Below are 22,977 nucleotides of genomic sequence, written 5' to 3' on the forward strand. Positions count from 1 at the left end.
TCTTCCTTGAGAGTTGACCAATAACCTCACAGGAGTTTTCCCCTTGGTAGTCGGGTTTCCTTCCACAGGAAAGAGTGGGGAGTTGCATCAGTAGATAAATATTCTCACAGCTCTGCAGAAATCAATCCCTCCACTGCAGTGTAACGTTCATAGACAGACCCTTATGAGATAGCCCTGAATTTTTCTTGGACTTTCTTCGGGTTTGTCTCTTTGTACAGCTATCTGCAGCCTGCAAGGAGAAGATCAGATTTAGGAGGATTTGTAGCTCATCAGAATATAGTAGTTGAGAAATAATGTTTATGCTCATTTTGACTTCTGCTGCAGCAGTTTGAAGAGTAGGACTCTAACATGTTTGTCAGGGGAAAATTGCTTTTGGACACACTCATATTCTCATTTTTCTTCAGCCAAGTAAGTATTTTTGTCTCTTTTAGGAAACATTAAAGCAGTCGTATCAGTAAAGGTTTTCCATCCTGTGATCATTGATTTTAAAGGTTTCCCTGAGTGATGTCAAACTGTTGGATCCTACCTCACCTGTTATTGACGACCGGTATGATGGATGTCGTAAAGAAGCCATGGAGAAGTTCACTCCTGATCTATTAAAAGAGGAGCTCGGCAAAAGTGAGAAACTGCAGAAAGCCTGGAGAAAATGGGAAGATTTGAGAACAAGGAGTAACTGTACCTCACAGATCCCTGGTGGGACTGAAGACCACACTTCTGCCCTCTCCGTCTATCACTATGGAGATGGAGAGTTTTTAAATGAGCTGAACAATGCAGTGGAGACAATGATGGTGAATGTTACCACGTATGAAAAGGACTTCCACTTCAAGGCTCTTCATTTCCTGCTGATGGATTCCATGATGTTGCTGAAGCCAAAGGAGTGCAGAGATGTATATTTCACCAAAGAATTTAAAGGAAAAGTACCAGAAATAAACTCCAAAGTGAGGCTAGCAAGTTTCACAGTTGTCGACTCAGATTTAAGCTCTGTAGATTTGGATGACATAACCATTCTTAAAATTAAAACTTGCTTCTACGCCAACCTGGAGGACCAACTTTGTCTGAGAAAACTTGGTCAAATACTCCTATCTCCAGCTGAAGTCTTCACTGTGGAGAGAATAGACAAAAAGACTGTAGACGATGAAGGTTACACAGAAGTTGTTTTGAGCCATTCCGGTCTGCAAAGCAACCACAACTGTGTCATGTTTTCAAGGTAAGACACATTGAGTTTTCATCTAAGTTCAACATTTAACTGAAGTCCATTTTTCACAAATATTCACATAAAAACTATCAGAAAACCTCTGACTCCTCGATGAACTCTTTCCATCAAAAACACTGTAAATGTGTTTTATAGAAGAATATTTATTTCAGGCACCCGGGTTTTTCAGTCATATACATCTAATGAATATTGAAAGCAATGCATTATTTTAAGTGCACCAGTGTATTTGCGTTTGTGGTATAGACTCAAATGTTGCTTATTCTTCAAAAGTCTTGTTTGCCCTGGCTTCAAAGCAAGTGAGACAACAGAAAGTGCTGCTGCATTGTAAAACCTAACTTCTTTAAGCTTAATAGAAATCAAGGATTTTTGTAAATTTAAAATGACTTGTGACTTGGCTCTAATCCCACCTTTTTATCTCTACAGGTCAGCAGCAGACATCTCCACCCATTTGTTCCTTCCTCTGCTTGTGGCATTTCCTTTATATTACACATGTCTTTAGAAAGCAAGAGAAAAATAAAGTTCTGCTAATTCAAGAAGGTCTATTTAGTAACCATTTAGTAGAAATTTGTTATCTAGCACAACAAGCCTTCTTGGACATGATTATAATAGTAGACAAAAAATGTTCATTACAGAATAAAAACATTTGAATTTGTGTTTTCATGACTCGACAATAGATGGAGGAATGTCACCGCCACTCCCTTCTTGTGATCATAAACCAAAACCATGTTGTAGCATGGTCCACATTTGATGACAGCTAAAACCATTGGAGAAGATAATTGTTGCAAAAAGGGAAATGTGATCACAATATATTTCAAATATGGAAAATGCCTGTAGGAAAATGTTGCGTATGGGGAATGCTTCCCCGCCTGTTTCACATGTGAAAATGTTCCCACATGCGAATGCTGCACTTATGGCTTTATTCATTTTTAACATTTTTACTGTCACATGTGGATTTTTTTTTGTCAACAAGCTTTGCATGTTTCTATGTAATATCATTTCAATATATGAAATACCTGGGAATGTTCCAACAAGTGAAGTGCATGTTTTCCAAGTTATACATTTTGAGAAAAAACTATTTCGACTGTGCTTTTTGTCACATGTGAAGTGTGTGCCAACCTTTGCATGTTGATAGGTTGTGTGTTTGGCTCCAGCTTTGCTCACAATTTGTCAAAGCGTCTTTGAGCAAGACACATACCAATCTGCAGACTGTTGTTTGAATGTCTAACTGTTGCGACTGTGCTCAGTTTACACATTTTATGTGAAAAGCTACAGATTTTAGATGCCATGTGCGATTACACATGAGCATCAGATGTAATTGCAGCGGTTTCACATGTGTTTCACTTCTGTTTCACATATTATACCTTAATAAATTCACTGAAATTGCATTTGTCATGAGCATAACATGTATTTTGACATGTATCACATAGGGTAGAGTGAGGTGAGTTTGTGCCAGTTTTTGCTTGAAGCGACTTTAAAGCAGAACTGCATCATCCAGCAGTTTTGAGCTCACATCGTGCTATCTACATAAACTCATAGTACAGCCTACAAAAGCAAGAAACATGTGAAAAATGTTTTCATACTTATCCTCAACGATTCACACACAAAATCAAAATACCTTAATCCTAACCCATAATATATATATATTTTTTACTTGAATGGGTCTTCATCTTTTGAGTGAAGGTTATCTTCTTTTTAGAATAAATAAAACAGACGAGTCTTTGAAAATGAGAGGTCAGATGACTAATTACTGCCATGGTTTCCTAGAAACAAGGAATGGCAAAACTTCTCCTCTGTCGCAAATCATCCAACTCTCCCCTATTTCTCATGGTTAAATTTAATGTAAAATTCCCATGACTAATCACGTTCACATCTAAACTATGTGTTTTTTTTTTTTAGCTAAGATATGTATGTATTACTCTGTCGTTTTTATGCTGTGTATGCCTTTAGTGGAAAATCAGAAAATATTTAACTTCACCAAGGCTTCCTAGATGAAAATTTGAAAAAAGACTGATGAATGACCTTTCTCATACAGCAGGGGGTTATTCTTCTGACAAAACAAAATAGATATTTTTAGTTGAGGTTACTACAAGTGCACACTATGCTTATTCCAGAGGAATCTGACTGCAAATGAGGCGTTGAAGTAAAAGAAGAAGCAACTTGTTACAGAAAAGAGGAATTTACCATTCCAGACATGAACTTAAGGTCACTGAACCTATCTTCTTGGGTTCACTGAAGGAATGTATTTTTTCCTTTTGTGTCAGCTTAAAATGAAGCTTTTCATGTGGCTGTTATTTTGAGTTCTGAAGAAAAATGAAGCCAGAAACATGAGAACTAGGAGTATGTTTGGTCACTGTTTACAGTGACAGCTAACATGAAGCCTCTAATCTAATGGAAATCTTTTTGTATTCTTGTTCTGCTTCCTCCTCTGTCAAGTAAACCACTTTGCATGTGTGAAATTACTCAAAAATGAATAAAATCTTCACTGAGATAAAACTGTTTTAATTATTGCTTCAGACTCTGATATAGATGTCACATAATCCAATATGAATTGTGAAGATGTGTTGAGTATTCACTGAATATCAACCCAGTTACATGATCTTGTTTTTGCTCATGAAGTTTTGCTAGTTGCAGAGAGGATAATTATGGTGCTTTTTCGTCTTTATGTTTCTTTTGCATGAATTGGTACAAGTGTAATCACTTCAAAGTGAGCAAACAACATGCATTTTTGACAATGCATTCTTGCGTAGTGAGATAAATCGTTTCACTTCCTTAACTAGTGGCCTGCAAGTCATTAAAAAAAAGCTTTGAGAATAAAAGCCGCACCCTGGCAGATTCCCCTCTTTTGGTTTACCCTTGCAGGGCTGTTTCTTTACGATTAAAGAGAAAAGGCGACTCTGCATGTTTTAGAAAATCTGAACCTGGTAGTGTAAGGTCTGGACTGAGTAAAGAGAGTTTTCCTTCTGCTGCAGCAGTTTGAAGAGTAGGACTCTAACATGTTTGTCAGGGGAAAATTGCTTTTGGACACACTCATATTCTCATTTTTCTTCAGCCAAGTAAGTAGTTTTGTCTCTTTCAGGAAACACTAAAAGCAGTCGTATCAGTAAAGGTTTTCCATCCTGTGATCATTGATTTTAAAGGTTTCCCTGAGTGATGTCAAACTGTTGGATCCTACCTCACCTGTTATTGACGACCGGTATGATGGATGTCGTAAAGAAGCCATGGAGAAGTTCACTCCTGATCTATTAAAAGAGGAGCTCGGCAAAAGTGAGAAACTGCAGAAAGCCTGGAGAAAATGGGAAGACTGGAGAACAAGGAGTAACTGTACCTCACAGATCCCTGGTGGGACTGAGAACCACACTTCTGCCCTCTCCGTGTATCACTATGGAGATGCAGAGTTTTTAAATGAGCTGAACAATGCAGTGGAGACAATGATGGTGAATGTTACCACGTATGAAAAGGACTTCCACTTCAAGGCTCTTCATTTCCTGCTGATGGATTCCATGATGTTGCTGAAGCCAAAGGAGTGCAGAGATGTATATTTCACCAAAGGATTTAAAGGAAAAGTACCAGAAATAAACTCCAAAGTGAGGCTAGCAAGTTTCACAGTTGTCGACTCAGATTTAAACTCTGTAGATTTGGATGACTTAACCATTCTTAAAATTAAAACTTGCTTCTACGCCAACCTGGAGGACCAACTTTGTCTGAGAAATCTTGGTGAAATACTCCTATCTCCAGCTGAAGTCTTCACTGTGGAGAGAATAGACAAAAAGACTGCAGGCGATGAAGATTACAGAGAAGTTGTTTTGAGCCATTCTGGTCTGCAAAGCAACCACAACTGTGTCATGTTTTCAAGGTAAGACACATTGAGTTTTCATCAAAGTTCAACATTTAACTGAAGTCCATTTTTCACAAATATTCACATAAAAACTATCAGTAAACCTCTGACTCCTCGATGAACTCTTTCCATCAGAAAACATTTGGTATGAAGTTAACAGGTATAGATTGCTTTATAAAAAATAAAAAAAATAGAAACTCTCATCTATACTTAAGTTATAAGAAATCATATTTATCTCAAGTGAAAGAAATTTTAAAATCTTGCAATCAGTTTTTTGTTTTGTATACAAAAACAATCACAATAAACTGCATTTACTTTTTCATTAACTTTGTATTGTTTTGGGATTGCACTATTTATTAATCTGTTCTCACTAGGATTTAATGTGACAGAGCAACCCAAGGTATCCCATGGTTGTAGAGTGAACAGAGAATCATAGTTTAAAATTAATAATCTGAGAAGTCTGACAAACATTTGTGATCAGCCCCTGTTATTTTGGCACAATTGAATAAAAACCATTGCAACCCATGATTTTCAAAAGTCAAAAACTTAATGTGTCTTTTTAATCTTAGTTAAAAAAAAATCCAGTAATCACTCCACAGTGATTACTGGATCACTGGATTACTGAGGGGTTCTTACTATCTCGAACCCCTCAAAAAGTAAGAAAACAGTTGTCAACAGAACATGTCACTATGAAAACATGGCAAAAAAATAAAAATCAAAAATAAAAATAATAAATCTTCCATGTCACTCTTTGCTTTTCTCCACAGGTCTGCAGCTGAGATTTCCACTCTGTCATTTCTTTCTGTGCTTCTGTGTGTAAATTTGTTTTTGATGTATCTTTAGAACAAATAATCGCTCAGCCAGAAATATGCTGGCTGAGTGAAATATGCTCTTTCCTCCTACTGCATATCATGAAGTGACTGTTGTGGGACTTCAGTCTGTCAAGTTATCTGAAATCTATAAACATCCCCAACATGGATGTTTTACAACAATGATCACAATCTGATGACCTGACCCTTCCTATGTTGTAAAATTTCAAATCTTGTATGATTTTAATGCCTTGATCTATCTCTCTGTTTGCATCTCTGTCAAGTAAAGAGTGTTTGATGTGTAAAATTGTTCAAAAGTAATAAAATACTCAGTGAGCTGAAACTGTTCTCATTTGGTTGGGAACTAAAATAAGTATTCCACAGACTAAAGTGTTCCTTCTTTTGTTACATTTTCCAAAGACCAGTAAATCTGAAACGCTTTCACCTCATTCAATACTTTTCCGGTTCACAGAATTACAGAGTAACGGTTGAGGTAAGATGGCGTCGATGATAGATGGATGCACGGTTAAGGTCTCATGCAACACAAGTGAAAAATTAAATATTGTTTCCGTCAGAACCGTTTTAACTTTGTGCCATAAATTCTTTTTTTTTTCCCCTCCAGGGGGTCTTTTGTGGGCTCTAGTGTCCCTTATGACAGTAGGCTGACAGGAAAGGGGGAAGACATGCAGCAAATGTCGGCGGGTCCGGGAATCGAGCCTGCGACAGCCGCATCGAGGACTGCAGGCCTCGAAATGTGGGTCGCGCTATCCCCTACGCCACCACAGCACGCCCCTAACTTTGTGCCATAAATTCAACATACTGACATGCATGTTCTGTTTTCATGAGGTAAAGCCCTTATTTCTGAAATGTACTATACAAATACACTTCATTGATTGATAATAGCTACTTCCCCATGCTGGATGCACATCCATGATGCTCAGCTGCATCCACCACATACCAAAGTTCCTCTAATGGTTTGAGATCTGGTGACTGTGGAGACTATTAGAATATAAGAATATTTTAGCTGTGTGATTTGGTGCAGAGAAACTGAGATCTAACAGACTACTGGAACAGTTTAAATTGTATTAACAAAACTCTTCCTTAGAGATTAACAGCAACCACTGATGTTGAACACAAAAAGAAATATCCTTCAAACAGAAATAAAATCATTCTACAAATCATTAACAGGCTTAACTCGACATGTAGCAACTCTTCTCTTTTAATGCATCACTGAAAAGCACTTATTTACAAAACATTATACATCTTAATGAAACGCACTAACATTTCCCTTTCATGGACATGGAAATAGGAATTTTGAAGTGTTTTGCAGCAAAAAAATTTTTTTTTCCACATTTCACTGAGAGGAATAAAAGCTATTAGACTGGACATCAAGCAACAAAAAATGGACCGCAGGTACAAAAAATATATATATTTACCTGAAAATAAATAAAAATCTGTGAAAATATGCTACGCATCGTTCAAAGATGTTTGTTAATTTTTGTAAAGGTAACCTCTGGTATGTTGTCGCAGGTGAAAAATGTACTCCTGCATGGAGTACAACTGTATCACGACGTGATACAGTTCAGCCTAAAATTATTCATACTCCTGGCAGATTTCAAAATAATTTTCATTAAGCCAATGAGTTTTTTTCTCAGGGGAAATAAGAACTGTTCCTCTCCAAAGGAAAAAAAAAACATGTAAAAGGAGTATTGGCTTTAGGGAAAAATATATTAATATGTTTTAGTTTGCCTTTTGAATAAAGTCTACATGTCAAAAAATGATTTGTACTCTTCTCAATAATCAATAGAACAATCTTTATTAGCATTAGAGCAGCTGAACCCTTCTTATATTGACTGTCCAGACTTTATGTGTTTCTGCTGGTACTTTGATGATTTATCTTTGATGATGAGCTCCAAGTCTTTGAGTTTGGATGGTATCTTAGTCATTACCCTAACCTTGGCTAAACTTGTCTTAGTTGGTAAAACTAAAGCATTACTATCATCTTAAATCTGCCAGGGATGTTAATGATGTTGAGTTTAAAATTCCACAAATGAAACCCACTGGAAAAAGGAGCAGTTTGTCCCATAGTGCATCTCAAGATGAGATTAGTTGTGAATTGGTGGTTTACAGATGAATTAAACAACAAATGAATTGAACTTTAAGTCTAGTCGAACAGGATACACTGTCTATAAAATTCATAATTTGTCTGTTTTGTTCACTTGCTCCATCATCTTCATCCACCTTCCAGCTTTAAAACTAGAGTCATTAATGCTAAGGTTTCTGTAAGTTTCCCTTCAACTTGAGTGTTTATGTATTTATGTGGAGTACTACATTTTAATTTGGGGAAAATTTAAATGTAGTTTAAATTAATGTAGTTTAACCTTTTAAGTGCTTATTTTGAAATCAGAAATAGATTTTTAAACGGATGCCAAAGACATTTTGGGTTGTGGTTAAGATGATCTGTCTATTATTTCTGTCTTTATCCTCAAAACCACCATTCATCTTGTGAGTTTTATTTTATACTGGCTCCACAAACCTACTATAACATAGTCCTGTATGCTGTCAACACCCGCATTAATGTCTTTCTTTCAGCAAGTTGTTATTGCAGATGGCCTACTGTCAACCCCCATGTGTGTCATCAGTGCAAAGCCAAAGCACTAACACTGCAACTTTCCTGTTTTCAGAGGAAGTGTGTCTCACAGCAAAGGCGTCTGGACAATGGAAGAGGTGGAGCAACTACTTCTCCATATTTAAGATTTCAAAATCACTGAAGACTTTGCTTTGAGATTTTTTTCCCTACCAGTGAAACAAAATCCTAGCAACTCTTTTCCAGCCTTAATCTACTTGCAATCTAGTCTTAATTGTCTGGAAAGACATGCAAGAAGTTTAAAAAACAACCCAAGTTGTCAAAATACCAAACACTTATTTACATAAAACACTGTAAACATAATATTCTGAGCAGGAAACGAGAGAGAGTCCCATGAAGTCTAGCTGTCTTTATTATTCTGCTCAGAGTTTGCCTTTGACCTGTTTCCTCGGGAACAAATACTCTTGCTTTTGCTCAGGATGCTGGTGTCGACTCGAGACAGGGTACACATGCTGCTCTGGTGACACGGCCGAAGTCTGGTGCTTTGGAGCTCCAGCTCGTCGTAGCTTGACATCCGGATGAAGGGACAGCAGCGGAGGACCTGCTTGAAGCCAGCCCTGAATCTACAGTAAAAACAAACAACGGCTCAATGTGCTTGCAAGATGGTTAGATATACTATTAAGTGTTGTTGTTTTTTTTTATACCAACCTGCTGTTGAGGCAGCAGTAGATGATGGGATTATACATGGTGGAGCTCATGGCCAGCCAAAGCACTGACAGGTAAATCTGCTGGATGTACTTCCACTTGATCAGACGCTTATTGAGACCGGTCACAATGAAGTAGACATGATATGGCAACCAGCAGAGGGCAAAGGTCACCACCACAATGATCATCATTTTCACCACCTCAATAAAGAAGCAGAAGAAGGCAAAAAAATTATAGAAGGTATTCTTTAGGACAATCAAATGAATAATAATTCATTTTATTTATGAAGCGTTTTTCAAGACACTCAACACTGTGCAGTAATAAAGATGAAAGACAAAAACAATAGTAACCACAAGCAATCAGAACAATCACAGATGGGTTGAGGGAGTAAGATTAAGGATTTATTTTACAGTATACATTAACCGCAAGAGGAGAAATGCACTGTATCAGGTTATTGCTGTAAGTGATGATTTCCACTCGTAGTCCCCAACCCAGCTGATATATTTCTTAAAAGAAAAAGAAAGGAAGAAAAGAAAAAGGCTTGAAAGATGGAGCAGGTCAGAGAGGTGTGAGGGGACCAGATTATGAAGAGCTTTGAAGGTGATGGGGATTAAAAATTCACAGATATGAGAATCAATATAAACTCAGGCTCTTTTTCTGACTCTAGTTCTTGTGCTTGCCGTCATCCTCACTCTGTTATACATTACTGCGGTACGTATTTTTGAGCTGTCTGCTCATAGTTGCCATGCTGAAATTATGAAGGATTTAGAGACTCCAGCGAAATACACTGAAGACCAAACTAGCAAGTAATTATTGACCAACTAAACTAATTAGATTCACCTAACTAGATCTTACCCAGGTAAATCCACAGCAATAACTTTTAAAACAATCAGTGCCTTCAATACATGTCAACAAATCGAGTGGATATTGGCATTTAAAAAAGTGGTTTAGAAAAAATCAAAAAAATGAGAAAAATTTAGTCGCAGGAAAAAAAAGATTCTTGTTACTGAAAAAGTGAACAAATTGCCACCATAGTTCTAAAAATTGTAATTTATAACAAAGTTTAAAAAGGTTTAAAGCTGCCTGTTGGTATATAGTTTGCCAGTTTTGAAATTTGATATTTAGAAGTTGCTGATGTTTCCATCAAGCCGTCACCTGCGGAACCATACGCTGGTATTTTTAGTTGAATTTAATGCTTTAGAGTTTTAAAGAAACTCAAAAGTTTAGTGTTTTCTAATCACTTTAGCAAACACTTCTAAAGTGGTTTTCTGTGTTACATTGCAATGACTTAGGTGGAAAAAGTCAATCTGTTTGACAGTGATTATTTAACCCTAACCCTACGTTAAAAATAAAATGCTCCACAAATCCTTTTTTATTGACACTTAATAATTTGGAAAAAAAAAAATCGATTTAAATCACTCTGGATTTGATTCAGTATTAATGTTCCAGTGAACGAATCGACTGCAATGCACCATGGAGTTCATATCAGGTTTTTAAAAAATGTGCAGAACTTGGTGGAGAAATACAAATGTTAAACTATGCTAAGTTTTTTAGTGTTGACTGATTGCTAAGTTTTTATTAAACTTTTCCATTGTCAATTAGAGAAAGGTTTCCATCAGAGCACAGAGAGAGAAAGGTTGGCATTGACGCATTGGCCCCTGCAGGCCCCCAGCTGGAATGAGGAGAGGTCGGATTGATAGAGAACGATGCAGAGATGCAGAAGATGCACCCTGGATAATGACTTTGAACTTTTGCATTTTACCTGTTCATGTTCTTGACATTAAATCGCTTATATTTTTCAGTCCAGACCAACCAAAAACTGGAGCCTCTGACTGTGTTTATTTCCAGAGGTACCATAACATCCACCTCCCTCTTTGTCATGCTCAATCTGCATTTTATTTTTAAGGTTACTTAGTTTCTTAATAAACTATCAAAAAAAAAAATAGATGGAACATAAAAAAAGAAATTGTTTTCATCCCTTCTGTTTTTATGATGTGTCTTATAACATCTGTTGAATGAGAACTAGATTATACTCTTGCTGTATTTTTAAAGTTCATCAATGAAATTCACTGTTGGGAATAATCCCTGAGCTGTCTCGACAGATTCCCATTCCCAGCTGTGGCGCCCCTAATCCCTTTGCAGCCCACAGAGAAGCTTCCACACTATTCAGAGACAGATGATGACGAACGGCATTTAATCATTTGTCTTGCAGTGCCGACTTCAGATTTATACAACATTTGTTCATCGGTAGAGGGGGTTTTTGTTTCTGATTTTTCAGTGTGAGAAATCAATTTTACATTTCAAACTGCCAACAATCAGCCATTACGTCCAGTTTTTAAATGCATATCCCCAGGTGGGAGAGCTATTTTACCGGAAGCCCTGTGTATAATGATCCCTACATCGAAGGCGGTTGTTCATGGGATTATGTTTATTGATAAGAAGAGCACTGTTCTTGATGAGATCTAGAACACTGCAGCCAAACAAAATGTGCATGACATTGCACAAGTTTTATGCATATTCAAAACTTGTCCTTATCACGTCATACAAAGCCCATTGTTTTCTGGTTGTGTCCTAGAAGACCTTTCCAAAGGTTATTTGGAGGTCAGCAGAGATTTCAAAGTCTTTTTAGATAATCAAAGATTGTTATTTTGTTTTCACTTGGTCAGTTTTACTCAATCACCTTGATTGAGCCTGACAAGTTTTATGACTTCCACTGTTGGATAACTGATATCAACGCTGCCAGTTGCCGCTTGTATTTTTCTTAAGCACTGACTTGAGGCTTAGTGTGACGATGTTGTCCTGTGGACTTCAAGTTCCTTCTCATAATCCCCCTGTGTATTTGTTAGTTAAGGTAATACATCAACAAAAACAGTTAAAAACATGAATTTAAAGGTGCATAACTACAGGTGCAAGTTATAATTAGATGTTTTTCTGTCCTCACTGATTGATTTCTGATCAAATATCTGATTTCCATATGGTTTCAGTGTTTACAAAACAAGACAAGCCAAAAAAACAACCACATAGGATTTTAAAAAGTCATGTTGATAGATATTTAAATTACCTTCCTTTTAGCCCGGAGCTGTGCCTGATAGTTTTCAGATGAGTCTCCTGGGATCTCACTTCCCCACAGCGACACTCCAATTATGGTGTACGTAATGCCCATCACAGCTAACGGCAGCATGTAGACCAGGACAGTAACTGTGATGTGATACCTGGACAAATGAAGACATACATTACTAAGATTCTCCAGAGCATGTGATGGACAAAATGTTAAAAGGGAGAATCTGCTAGAGCTGCTAAAACTGACAGTCTCCTAGCAATTCTAATAATGATGATTGCCGTCAGTGTAACCTCACATGAAGGGGTCGTCCACCATGCGGGGCCAGGCCACATAACAGAAGGTTCTCCCTGGTAGAGTTCTGGTGGTGGAGAAGTAGCAGAGAGGGAAGGCAAGAGCCACAGCTAGGGTCCAGATGCAGAAGATAACTCCTAGTGTGACTTTAGCCGACAGTCGAGGCTTCAGAGGATGAATGATGGCCATGTATCTGTTTGTTTGACATCACAATGCACGAGGGAATTGAAAAAAAGTCAATCATTTGAATTTCTCTCTTAGACCGCAACCCACTTCCTCCATTATTATTATTATTATTATTATTATTATTATTATTATTATTATTATTATTATTATTATTATTATTATTATTATAGTAACAGTTCTGATTACAGACGCTCTCAGTGAGTGAGTGCAACCTAGTCAATTGGTCCAATTGGTCAATTGTGAGCACAACACTTCTAAAAATTGACTTTTCTTAAATCTCAACATAGGTTGTCCTCCACTGACTGTCCAAACAAAGTCGCCACCTGAATTTAGAAACGCAAACAGGTAAGAGTTTACCTTTGTTTCAGATGTTTACCTTGAAAAGATGCAGTGATTGGTTACTAGAGAAGTATCCTGTGTTTGTAGAAAAGATGCTATCTGATTTCAGAACTCTAAAATTATTGGCATTAATCAAGCAATGAAAATATCCGACAAGAATCCTGACTCTAAAACTGGTCAAAGGGTTGCCCGTAACTTATGATTAATTTACAGGCTAATGATTAAAACTGGAAGGATATAGGGAAAATAATCATCTGAACTGAAAACAAGGGGCTGAAAATACTGGAACATTTGGGCCAATATTAATGTCTTACATTAATATTGCTGCTGTGGATGATAACCAATGTTATTTATAGGAAATGATAGGATAGTATGAAAACGTTCTTTTCAGGTGAAAATGACCTGGAACATCATCTATTACTAAACTACACAAACTAAATCTCATGAAAACTGATGTTAACTTTGTCCAAGCTGACTGAGTTTGAGCCACTTTCAAAGAGATCCGGGTTGAAATTATTTTTCTTGATGCACAAAATTTTTGGTTTCTTGGTTTAGTTCATAAGAATAATTGTACAAATCTAAACATAAAACACAGAAATTACTAAATTTACTTCTTCTCTCTATTAAGTTGTGGGAAGAATAGTCAGATTGTGATTTATTGCTGTCAAGACGTTAATACTATTGATGTTACTTACGATGAAATAAGCTGAAACCAAATGTTTTTATTTAGTTTTTCCAGGGATCAGAGCTTTCACTGTCCAATCAACTACGGCTAAAGCACGCAGTGGATTGTTTTGTGCTGTCCTACCTGTCTAAGGCAATCGCGGCCATGGAGTAGATGCTGGCAAACACAGCCGTGACCGGGAAGAAGTTGTGAAACCTGCAGTAAACGTCTCCAAAGTACCAGTCACCGTGGGCTGCGTAGATGAAGTTGATGAGGGTGTTGAAGGCAGCCATGGAGAAGTCAGAGAAAGCCAAGTTCAGTACGAAATAGTTGGTGACGGTCCTCATCCGCTTGTGAGCAAGAATGATCCAAATTACTATCAAATTGCCGAAGACGGCCACTGCCAGCACTGTGACGTATGCCACGGACCAGAGCGCGATGCGCCACGCGGGCTGCGCGAACTGGTTGGCCAAGACTCTGCTGGTGGCCGTGGTGGTGGTGTTGGAGCCATCCCGTTCAGGGGCCATTCCCCGAGGGTCCTCAGAGGGATCTCCTGCTCCGAAATGACTCTGATGTGAAGGAGAGAGTGGGTCCTGATGCTTGGAGCTCAGCGCGGCAGAAATGGAGTGGGCGTACCCCACGCGTTGTGAGTTAAAAGGGGCTTAGGTGGGACCTGAGGGAAACGCATCATAAAGTACTCCCGTTAGCCCCCTTACACAGTCCTAAGAGTAAATCCTCCAGGCATTATGCTTTTATAGTCCAAACACAGATCGTTAATGTCTCAGAGGTGACTCACTAACAGTGCATAAAAAAACAAGATGAATTGTAAATATGATCACTAAGCCTCCCTTAAAAACTGAATGGAGAATATTGGTTTCTCTTTTCAAAACAAAAGCTGGCAAGTTTTCATTCGAGGGTTATAAAACGATTATTCCCTGTCCTAAAGGCATCTGAGGTGTTCGGGGTTGCTCTGGATGTGATACTGTTAATCCTTTGGCAAAGCTCAGATATGTGGGGTTTTATAAATGCTGGTTATATAATCATAATCTCACTGTAAAGGGGGCCCTTGGCGCATGGAGCACATGATGAAAATCCTTGGTTTATTCTGTCTTGGAATTTTTCTTTTAAAAGAGAAACAATTTTTAAAAGACGTTTTTGTGGCATTGGTGGCTTTTATTTAGTAGTTAGACAGGAGAGATGGCAAAGAGAAAATGTTGAAGATGTGCAACAAATGATCAAACCAAGGGCTACTGAGTTGTGAACTGAAACCTATGCATGGTGCAACTGCTCTACTGAGCCATGTAGCACTGTAACCCAAATTATACATAAACCATCCACAATGTGATTTCTGCGTGCGATTCACATTTTGTCATGACTACAAAGTGTGTTACAGTGCTGACAGTCTGTTTGCTTTGATTAAAACTGCTGATTCATTAAAACTCTAATTTAATTATTTGACTCAAAACTTAAGAATTTTTCAGATTATTGAGTATTCTAGTTAGAAAATAAATGTAGACTGAAGGAATACCATAAAGATTCATCTTTACACCAACAATGTAAATGTGCAGACACTTTTAAGTGGTCGCTTATAATGAAAGTACATAAAGAGAATTAGAAGGTCAGGCTGACAGAACACAATATAAACAATTCATGCAATTCAGGTGGAGAGCTCTCCTCATCTTTGTGCGTCTGAAATTCTTACTGGAGGTTTGTATAAACAGAAGATTAAGTTCAAGGTTCAGTCCCATGAGTGAGGATTACCTGGCACAATATGAACTCTTGTGTCTTTTTCTCAACTTAAAGTGACATTTACTGTTGTTGCTGTTATTATAAAAAAGAAAAAAAAGAAGAAGAAGAAGGAAAAATTACAAATTAGTGCACGATTACTTCAAATGACATACACATTTACAACAGTAACATCCATGTGCTCTGATAAGTCTAAATAGAATTCAGTGCAACTAGTTGCTACAGGGGTCATTGGTATTTAAGTCCATCTGTTATAATATGACGGATGGAGTTATAATATATCAATAACTCCAACTGTTCTATGAAGGCCTCAGGGGTTTATTATCAAAGGGTAGTGAACACTGGAAGCAGAAACATCAGAAACAGATAGATTCATCTGAAAAGAGACAGTGTAAACAAACACAAAACCAAATGAGCACAGTGAAAAGATAAACTCTGTTTGGAGATCACAAACCACCACAAAAACACACACAGAACAAATATACAAAAACTATAATTAAAAAGATCATCATGCAGACAGAAAAACTGAAAAGCATCAGAGAGATGACAAAATGATTAAGAACCCCTTTAGTGTTACGTCTTCGTCATGCAGCCTGCAGAGTCCCACGGCCCCCGGGGACCACAAGGTGTTTTAATCACCTGCATAGTTTACAGATGTTGGGGATTTTACATCAAACCTGACATTCCCTCACATGATCTTTCACTGGAAAGCATCTTATTGCCATTAAAATTAAACCAATCAAGCAACACACCTCAAGAGATAATAAAGTGGCTGTTTTATGTAAAGTATTTTTAATCAAGTTTTAATGTAGGTAATCATATTTTAAGTGGTTTTATCTTTTGTTGAGCACTTTATGATACTATTTAGTGTCTATTACACAGATTATTCTGTTGGTTTTCTGATGTTTCAAACTGCCAGTTAGAGAAGTTTCAACCCGATGAGCTTGTTTTAATGAACCTCCATTGTTGGTTCATCTCCTGTCAGACCCGAATTTCACAGTCTTTCCTTTTCCTAAAAGCTGAAATCACCTTTTATCTGTCACTTATTTACTGCTAGGAACATAAATCACGCAAGCTGTGTCCCACTGTGAAAAGACCACAAGAAGGTCAGAGAGTGTGTTTTCCTCCCAGCACGGTCTCATTACTCAGAGGCCACTTTGCTTAGACCACTCCCTGCCTCAAATGTCACTGTTCGAGCTGCTTCCAAACACGCCCTGTCCTCCATATTAAAAAGGTCACCATCTACCATGTAACAGATCGGATCATTAGCCTCACCCAAAATTATTCTCTTTGGCTTATATGTGAATAATTCAGGTATAATTTAATCAAAGGGGGATAACAGCGTGGCACAGGGTGGGCCGTTATGCTCTGGGTTTGATTTGTGTGTGAAATTAACTCTTAAAGAGCAAGTCACATTCAATAAGTTAGAATTTTAATGAAAAGTTCATATATTTCTGTAACTCAGCTCACAAGTAAAACACATTAGATAAATTTCACACAGACTGAACTTTTAAAGCTTTTATTTCTGAATGATATAAACAATATTCTTAATGCAGAAATGTGGGCCTAGTGAAAAATATGTTTCATATCTCCTTAAAGGTACCTTGAATCTGACAGACAAGGTTCAGTGGAACCCTTACTCTGATTTACTGAATATGACGGTTAGCGTAAACGACAAAATGCTCACATTTGTTCACAAACGATAGCAAAAAAGTAAGTGTTGATGAGGTTCTGAACATTCTTGATTTATACAAAACTGAATGCCAAAAAGCTTTCCTACATTGTAATGCTGCTGCCACTATTAAGTATTCTCTGTGATTTTAGTCTCTTCTACCCAGAGCACCCTTTTCCAGATGCTTGCCATGTGTCCTTCATGGCTTGTGGCAAACTGTAAACAAGACCTCTGATGGTTTTTATTTTGGTACTTCTCCACAAAGGACAGGTTTGTGGCGAGCATGACCAATAACTTTTCTGTTTATACTCTCACCTGAGCTGAGAATTTCTGACACTCCCTAAGAATTTCCCTGGGCGTCTTCCATGCTTCTCTGATTAATGCTCAACCTTATTTCTCTTGACAACAAGAGTAAGAAGCTATTATTTGGTAGGATTGCAGATGTACAAACACCTTTCTTTGGATGAAATCAGTTGTGAGATGCTTAAAGCTTGGCATGTTGTTTCATAACTTCTTCAAAACATTTTCTCTGACTTGTCAGGTGTGTTCCTTGGTCTTCATGATGCAGTTTGATCATTAGGTTATCTAACAAACCTTTGAGATCTTCATAAAACAGATGGATTTTACCAAAATTTAATTATGCATGAAGGGTGTGACTTTTCAAGGCCATTGATTGCACTTGCTTTTATTTAAGGGTACCAAAGTAACAAAGGCTGATTACAAATGCTCATCGCACTTTTCAAATCACTACCTGCTAACTTTAATTCTCCTTTGACGTTACAGTTTTGTGCTACGTTGTGCCGTGACTATCACATGAAACTGCAGTAAAATACAAAAAGCTCTGTGTCTGAGATTTGAAACAATATAAAAAGGTTTAAGTAAGTGTACTTGTAAGTCACTATTTATTATGCTTTAGTCAATAATGGTTGCGGCTGTAGCATTACAAAGTGTGAAAACGTTCAAGAAGGATAAATAGATATTGTGAGGAAGTGTAAATTCTACCAAAAAAGATAACAGCTTAATTAAAGATCAGATGTAGAAAAAATAAATAAATAAATAAAAAATCTTCTGCTTTATCTCATTGTTTTACTCCATTTTTGTTGTTCACACTATTGGTTGGAAAAATTGTTTATTGTTGTTTTTATTTGAATCAAAACAGATTCTGCTGAAGTAAATGAGCGAGGCAGAGAAACAAAGAGAGAGAAAGCAGCTTACCATCCAGGGATGTCCACAGCAGGATTACATGCCTATAAAAGAGTTAAATTATAGATATTAGTTGGACTCCTGGTTTTAGGATGTGCATATGTTGCTCAGTAGAGTTTGTTACCACAGAGGATAGAAAAATAACTAAGGACACAATTAAGCTTCTGTCAGGTATTGCAATCAGTGATGGTGGTTGATGTAAAAGCAGTTAATAAAATAAATCCCAAACTACTACCAATCTTTTGTTGTGTCTCAAAGTTAAAGTTAAACCGCACTGAGAGCGACTCCTGCCGGTCTGGTGGGGGAAAAAAAAAAGGGGGGGGGGGGCCGAGTTTCTGTTACATCACAAAATGTTCTGCTGTATGAAATTGGAGCTGTTTGAAAATAAAGAGGAGGGCCAAGGGAATGAGGAAGACACAACACAAGAAGTGGTGTTGTTAGCTTACAATTGGTTTAGAGCAGCGCTTCTCAATTCCAGTCCTCAGGCCCCCTCACCCCCCGCTCTGCATGTTTTAGATGTAACTTTATTCCAGAGCAGCTGATTCAAAGCATTGCATGACCATCAAGTGCTGCAGAAACCTGTTAATCACCCAAATATTCAATCCAGGTGTGTGGCAGAAGGGAAACACCTAAGACATGCAGGGCGGGCGGAGGGGGGGGGGCCGTGAGGACTGGAATTGAGAAGCGCTGGTTTAGAGGCAGTCATGTCAGGCGGTGTGGTTCATTTTCAGCTCTGCTTGTGCCGCCGCCTTCAAAGTTCAAAGGTTGTTGTAGTTTAGCGAATGGTTAACAGGGCAGAAAACTCTCAGGTAAGCCATGCAGTCTTAATATTTATGCTGTTTATGTTTACTGTTAGCTGTTTTGAGACAGGAAAAACTACACTTTGCTTCAGTGAAAGCCTTGATTAGAGGACAGAAGCATTCTGCTATGCATGTACACCAGCCTGCACTCGGGCTCATTCAGAAGAGATGGTCCGTACGCCAAGAGATAAAAGTAGTGACACAACTATCCTTTAAATACTTCATCAAAAGGTTGGAAAGTGGAAACATGTTCAAAAAGTGTCTAGAAAAGGAAGATTTTAAAAATCATATGAGCGCTCTTAAAGTTTAACAACTGTATTAGTGACTTACACCCAAACCCCTTCTCGGAAGTCTTTCTGCAACCCTGCAGTTTTTATTGATGATTCTCGGACTCTGAGCCAAACTCTCAAACTTAAACCTAACACCTTAAAAATTCCCCTAAAAATGGGAGTTTACAAAACTTTGAAAAAGGAGAAGGCAAAAGGAAAATGATAACGAGTTTTTGCTCAGTGAAGTTGCAGAAAAGCAAGGCTGAGATGGCTGCTTCAAAACACTTTGAAGTAACTGCTGGGAATGCTGACAGATAAATGTCCTCAGCTATCTGTTAGGACTGAACTCCACTACAGTGCCTTGCACATGGATTCGTACCACTTCCAATTCCTAAACCTCCACAATGTTCAATGTATCTCATTACACCAACACCAACGTGGCAGGAAAGGATAAATGGCGGCACCTATTAAACGTTGCACTGAAAATCAACTGTTGAACATACTAGGCCCCGTTTGTTAATGAACGATCTTTTCTGTTTGGAAACTTGCAGATCATCTTTGCTGAGTTTCCTTAAAGGTTTTTGTGTCACTTATTCAGTCAAATCATTAACTCACTGTCATCCAGCTAAACTTTAGCTCTCCCCAGCCCTGTCGCTGGAAGGACTCCAGACCTGCCGACACCTAACTAACATCACTATTACTGTATTGGGCCCAACAGATGCAGCGCACCTCTCTCCCACCAATCTATAATGTCACCATTTGCGGTGGAACCCACGGGAATGAGTTGACCGGGGTGTACATTGTGAGGGAAATGCAGAAACGGAAGATGGAGAAAGCCGGGTCTGTTTCTGTAACCACTGTTGAGACCAATCCAAGAGCCGTGGCTGCTGGCAGACGGTACACAGAGATGGATCTGAACCGCTGCTTCACAGATGTCTTGCTGAGGTAAGCCAGCTATCCACCAAAGTCCTGTGGGCCGCAAATTTGAAAAGGCTGTGTTGTGTCAACTCCTTAAATCACTTCTTGGTTACCAAGTTCCCCCATAACAGAGTCAACCCCGTATGAGGTGAGGCGAGCCCAGGAACTGAACGCTCAGCTGGGGCCCAAAGGAAGCGCAGAGGCTGTTGACCTGCTCATAGATCTGCACAACACCACTTCCAACATGGGCCTGTGCTTCATCTTCTACTCCATAGACTGGATCACTCTTCACATTTACAAATACATAGAGGTATGAACTCAGACACACTGCTTCACAGCTTTCTAATCTAAATGGTAGGAATACAACAGACCGCATGCCTACTGTAACCCTAAGCCCAACCCTAACCCTTCATGCTGGCCATAGTTAATACAGGAAGAAAAAAAATTAGGCTACCCTGTCTGTAATCCATAAGATTTTATCTTTTAAGGCTTGTTATTGACTCATTATATTATACTAAAATCATAGAAGATAGTTTTTGGAGCCACTGCAGGATGTATGTTAGGTTTTTAATCTGCAAATATAAACTTTTCAGAATAACTTGAGGTCTGTGCCTGTGAGAGCGATCCAGCTGGACATTCCCAGCTCCGAAGCTTATTCCCTGGAGTCAGTGGGCAAACATGGCTTTGGTAACTATGTAAATGTTCATTATGTTAAGGATTATCTTCATTAAGCTGGATTTCTGCGACAAACATTGTTTTGCTGCAGCAATAGAAGTCGGCCCACAACCCAACGGTGTCCTCAGAGCTGACATCTTCAACGTGGTGAAAGAAGCATTGGATCTCACATTACAGTGGCTTCAGGGATTCAGTTCTGGTAAGAAGCAATGCAGGTTGCTTTCGTTCATTTTTTTTTTTTTTAGTTGAACAAATCTCTACATAACAAAAGTCCTAAATCCTGCTCTTATTTTTGATTGTTGTAGTAATTAAACACATCACTCTGGGATTTATTTTCCTCTGCCAACAGGGCACAGTTTTGAAGGCGGCACAGTGGAAGCATACACTTTTGTTAAAAGTGTTGACTACCCAAGAGACCCGGCTGGTAACGCTACTGCCGTCATCCACCAAGACCTACAGGTGAACTTTTGAGGCTTTTAAATTCAACAATTTACCTTTGAACTTAATGAAAGACTGAGGCTCTTTAGACAACCAGTGAAGTGAAAACATGCATGTATATTTTCCTCTTTTTGTATTTTAGGATAATGACTTTAAGCTTCTGCGGTCAGGGGATCCCATCTTCCAGATGTTTTCTGGGGAAATTTTGAAATACGAGGGAGAAGACCTCTACCCTTTCTTCGTGAATGAATGCGCCTACTACGAGAAGAAGATTGCTTTCCATTTAGCACAGAGAAAAACATACAGCTTTCCGCATATAAGCGTGAAAAACGATTGAGGGAAGACAAAGATAACATGAGTGCTTCAATCACCTTAAAAAACCCCACAATGGAATGAAATATGAAAGTCAGGAATTTGAGTCGATCTGTAACACCTGTTTGCATATGAAGTGCCTTGCAAAAATAAAAATATTTACAGCCTTTAAATCTTTTTACATTTTATCTTGTGATAAATTTCTGTTTTTTTTGTTTTGTTTTTTTATTCTGGTCTTGCATGATAGACTTGCACAAAGAGGAGCATAATTATAAAGTGGAAGGAAAATAATGCATAGATATTAAACATTCTACTTCAATTAAAAATTTAACTAGTTTGGTGTGCACTTTGCTGTATTTTGTAAAACCACCATTTGCCATGACAGGAGCAGGTATCCTGAGCTGCCTTTAGGCGTGGGCAATGTAACGTACATTTTATTATGTTTTCATTGCAATAATAAAAAAGTATTGTTGATCATTATTAATTATGGAATGACAGAAAATCCCTGTCTGTAAAATCAATCTGAAACAGTTAATCCCACTTATTTTATTTTTATTTTTTTGCTCTTTCAGTATTAGATTATCATCAGTTGTGTCCAAACAAAAGAAATGGAAGCATTACGTGTGTATTTCTGATGATCTTCTTAGATGCATGTTGAAAATTGCCTTCACACATAAATGAAAAATATATACAGTAATGCACATTCCATGACTTAACTTCCAGTTATGTGCTTTATTGTAAAGCATGGAGTTTTAATAGATCTCTTAAAGGTTCATTCTGCTCTAAATGGTCAGAAAGGCAGCACAGCAACCGCAACCAACGGACCTCGGTCCGGATACGGACGCATATGCCATCCCATCCGGACCCGGAATAAATTGTTAAAATATTTGTTAATTTTGACGGGAGAATTAATTTTAAACCGGAGCATTTATTTTTTTCCCTATCTGACACAAGTGCTTTTACCAGCACTGCACTGAGCAAGGATTGGAAGCTACAAACCAATCGCGTGCGAGTCATACTAACCACGTGGTTCAACTAGCGAATCAAATCGCCAGATTGAACTCAGAGCGAGTTGTATGAGCAAACCAAAGCAGAGGTTTGTAGCCAGGCACAGACATCCACGCAGTGTGATATAAGGAAGAGGAGGTGAAAGGCGAGCGAAAAGCGATTGAAGCGAGAAATTACAGTCAGAAGAGGTGCAAACACTATGGCGCTTTCTAAAAAGAGAAAAGTAGATGCCGAAAATCGAGCGTT

At 38.1% G+C, this 22,977-nt stretch overlaps 4 protein-coding genes and 1 long non-coding RNA gene across 6 annotated transcripts; 4 read left to right on the forward strand and 1 right to left on the reverse strand.

The window, feature by feature from the left end:
* The first annotated feature begins 95 nt into the window (after positions 1-95).
* LOC122829905 (T-cell ecto-ADP-ribosyltransferase 1-like) lies at positions 96-3,706 on the forward strand. The gene is made up of 3 exons (XM_044114818.1): positions 96-408; positions 492-1,207; positions 1,637-3,706. Exons 1-3 carry the CDS (start codon positions 349-351, stop codon positions 1,710-1,712), a joined length of 852 nt encoding a protein of 283 aa, XP_043970753.1. The 5' UTR covers positions 96-348; the 3' UTR covers positions 1,713-3,706.
* Positions 3,707-4,035: 329 nt separating this feature from the next.
* Positions 4,036-6,691, forward strand: LOC122829904 (T-cell ecto-ADP-ribosyltransferase 1-like). Of its 2 annotated transcripts, none has more exons than XM_044114816.1 (3): positions 4,036-4,266; positions 4,351-5,066; positions 6,480-6,691. In XM_044114816.1, exons 1-3 carry the CDS (start codon positions 4,207-4,209, stop codon positions 6,664-6,666), a joined length of 963 nt encoding a protein of 320 aa, XP_043970751.1. In that variant the 5' UTR covers positions 4,036-4,206; the 3' UTR covers positions 6,667-6,691. The 2 variants fall into 2 exon arrangements, with proteins under 2 accessions (XP_043970751.1, XP_043970752.1); XM_044114817.1 differs by lacking the exon at positions 6,480-6,691 and adding an exon at positions 5,816-6,335 and having other exon boundaries at positions 4,039-4,266.
* Positions 6,692-7,062: 371 nt separating this feature from the next.
* tacr3l (tachykinin receptor 3-like) lies at positions 7,063-15,973 on the reverse strand. Its single transcript, XM_044114815.1, has 5 exons — positions 13,835-15,973; positions 12,506-12,694; positions 12,211-12,361; positions 9,153-9,349; positions 7,063-9,067 (listed from the first exon to the last, which is right to left on the reverse strand). The coding sequence occupies exons 1-5, from the start codon at positions 14,215-14,217 to the stop codon at positions 8,845-8,847; spliced, it is 1,143 nt and encodes a 380-aa protein (XP_043970750.1). The 5' UTR covers positions 14,218-15,973; the 3' UTR covers positions 7,063-8,844.
* Positions 9,039-13,892, forward strand: LOC122829906. The gene is made up of 3 exons (XR_006370455.1): positions 9,039-9,109; positions 12,975-13,032; positions 13,757-13,892. It is a non-coding gene; the product is annotated as an uncharacterized LOC122829906 (long non-coding RNA).
* Positions 15,974-18,922: 2,949 nt separating the features above from the next.
* On the forward strand, positions 18,923-22,122 carry acy3.2 (aspartoacylase (aminocyclase) 3, tandem duplicate 2). Its single transcript, XM_044114820.1, has 7 exons — positions 18,923-19,120; positions 20,099-20,325; positions 20,416-20,608; positions 20,892-20,985; positions 21,065-21,172; positions 21,323-21,432; positions 21,554-22,122. The coding sequence occupies exons 1-7, from the start codon at positions 19,094-19,096 to the stop codon at positions 21,746-21,748; spliced, it is 954 nt and encodes a 317-aa protein (XP_043970755.1). The 5' UTR covers positions 18,923-19,093; the 3' UTR covers positions 21,749-22,122.
* Positions 22,123-22,977: the final 855 nt, after the last annotated feature.

The sequence above is a fragment of the Gambusia affinis genome, linkage group LG04 (assembly GCF_019740435.1).
Source record: "Gambusia affinis linkage group LG04, SWU_Gaff_1.0, whole genome shotgun sequence".
NCBI lineage: Eukaryota > Metazoa > Chordata > Actinopteri > Cyprinodontiformes > Poeciliidae > Gambusia > Gambusia affinis.

Bases quoted from the DNA above. Each gene is read 5' to 3' on its own strand.
- LOC122829905 (XM_044114818.1), top strand. From the start codon at position 349: ATGTTTGTCAGGGGAAAATTGCTTTTGGACACACTCATATTCTCATTT. The intron at 409-491 runs GTAAGTATTTTT...TTGATTTTAAAG, and splicing joins TCTCATTTTTCTTCAGCCAA to GTTTCCCTGAGTGATGTCAA. The intron at 1,208-1,636 runs GTAAGACACATT...TTATCTCTACAG, and splicing joins AACTGTGTCATGTTTTCAAG to GTCAGCAGCAGACATCTCCA.
- LOC122829904 (XM_044114816.1), top strand. From the start codon at position 4,207: ATGTTTGTCAGGGGAAAATTGCTTTTGGACACACTCATATTCTCATTT. The intron at 4,267-4,350 runs GTAAGTAGTTTT...TTGATTTTAAAG, and splicing joins TCTCATTTTTCTTCAGCCAA to GTTTCCCTGAGTGATGTCAA. The intron at 5,067-6,479 runs GTAAGACACATT...TTTCCCCTCCAG, and splicing joins AACTGTGTCATGTTTTCAAG to GGGGTCTTTTGTGGGCTCTA.
- tacr3l (XM_044114815.1), bottom strand. From the start codon at position 14,217: ATGGCCCCTGAACGGGATGGCTCCAACACCACCACCACGGCCACCAGC. The intron at 12,695-13,834 runs GTAGGACAGCAC...TCAAACAAACAG, and splicing joins GCCGCGATTGCCTTAGACAG to ATACATGGCCATCATTCATC. The intron at 12,362-12,505 runs GTGAGGTTACAC...TCATTTGTCCAG, and splicing joins ATGGTGGACGACCCCTTCAT to GTATCACATCACAGTTACTG.
- acy3.2 (XM_044114820.1), top strand. From the start codon at position 19,094: ATGGTTAACAGGGCAGAAAACTCTCAG. The intron at 19,121-20,098 runs GTAAGCCATGCA...TGGGCCCAACAG, and splicing joins ACAGGGCAGAAAACTCTCAG to ATGCAGCGCACCTCTCTCCC. The intron at 20,986-21,064 runs GTAACTATGTAA...GTTTTGCTGCAG, and splicing joins AGTGGGCAAACATGGCTTTG to CAATAGAAGTCGGCCCACAA.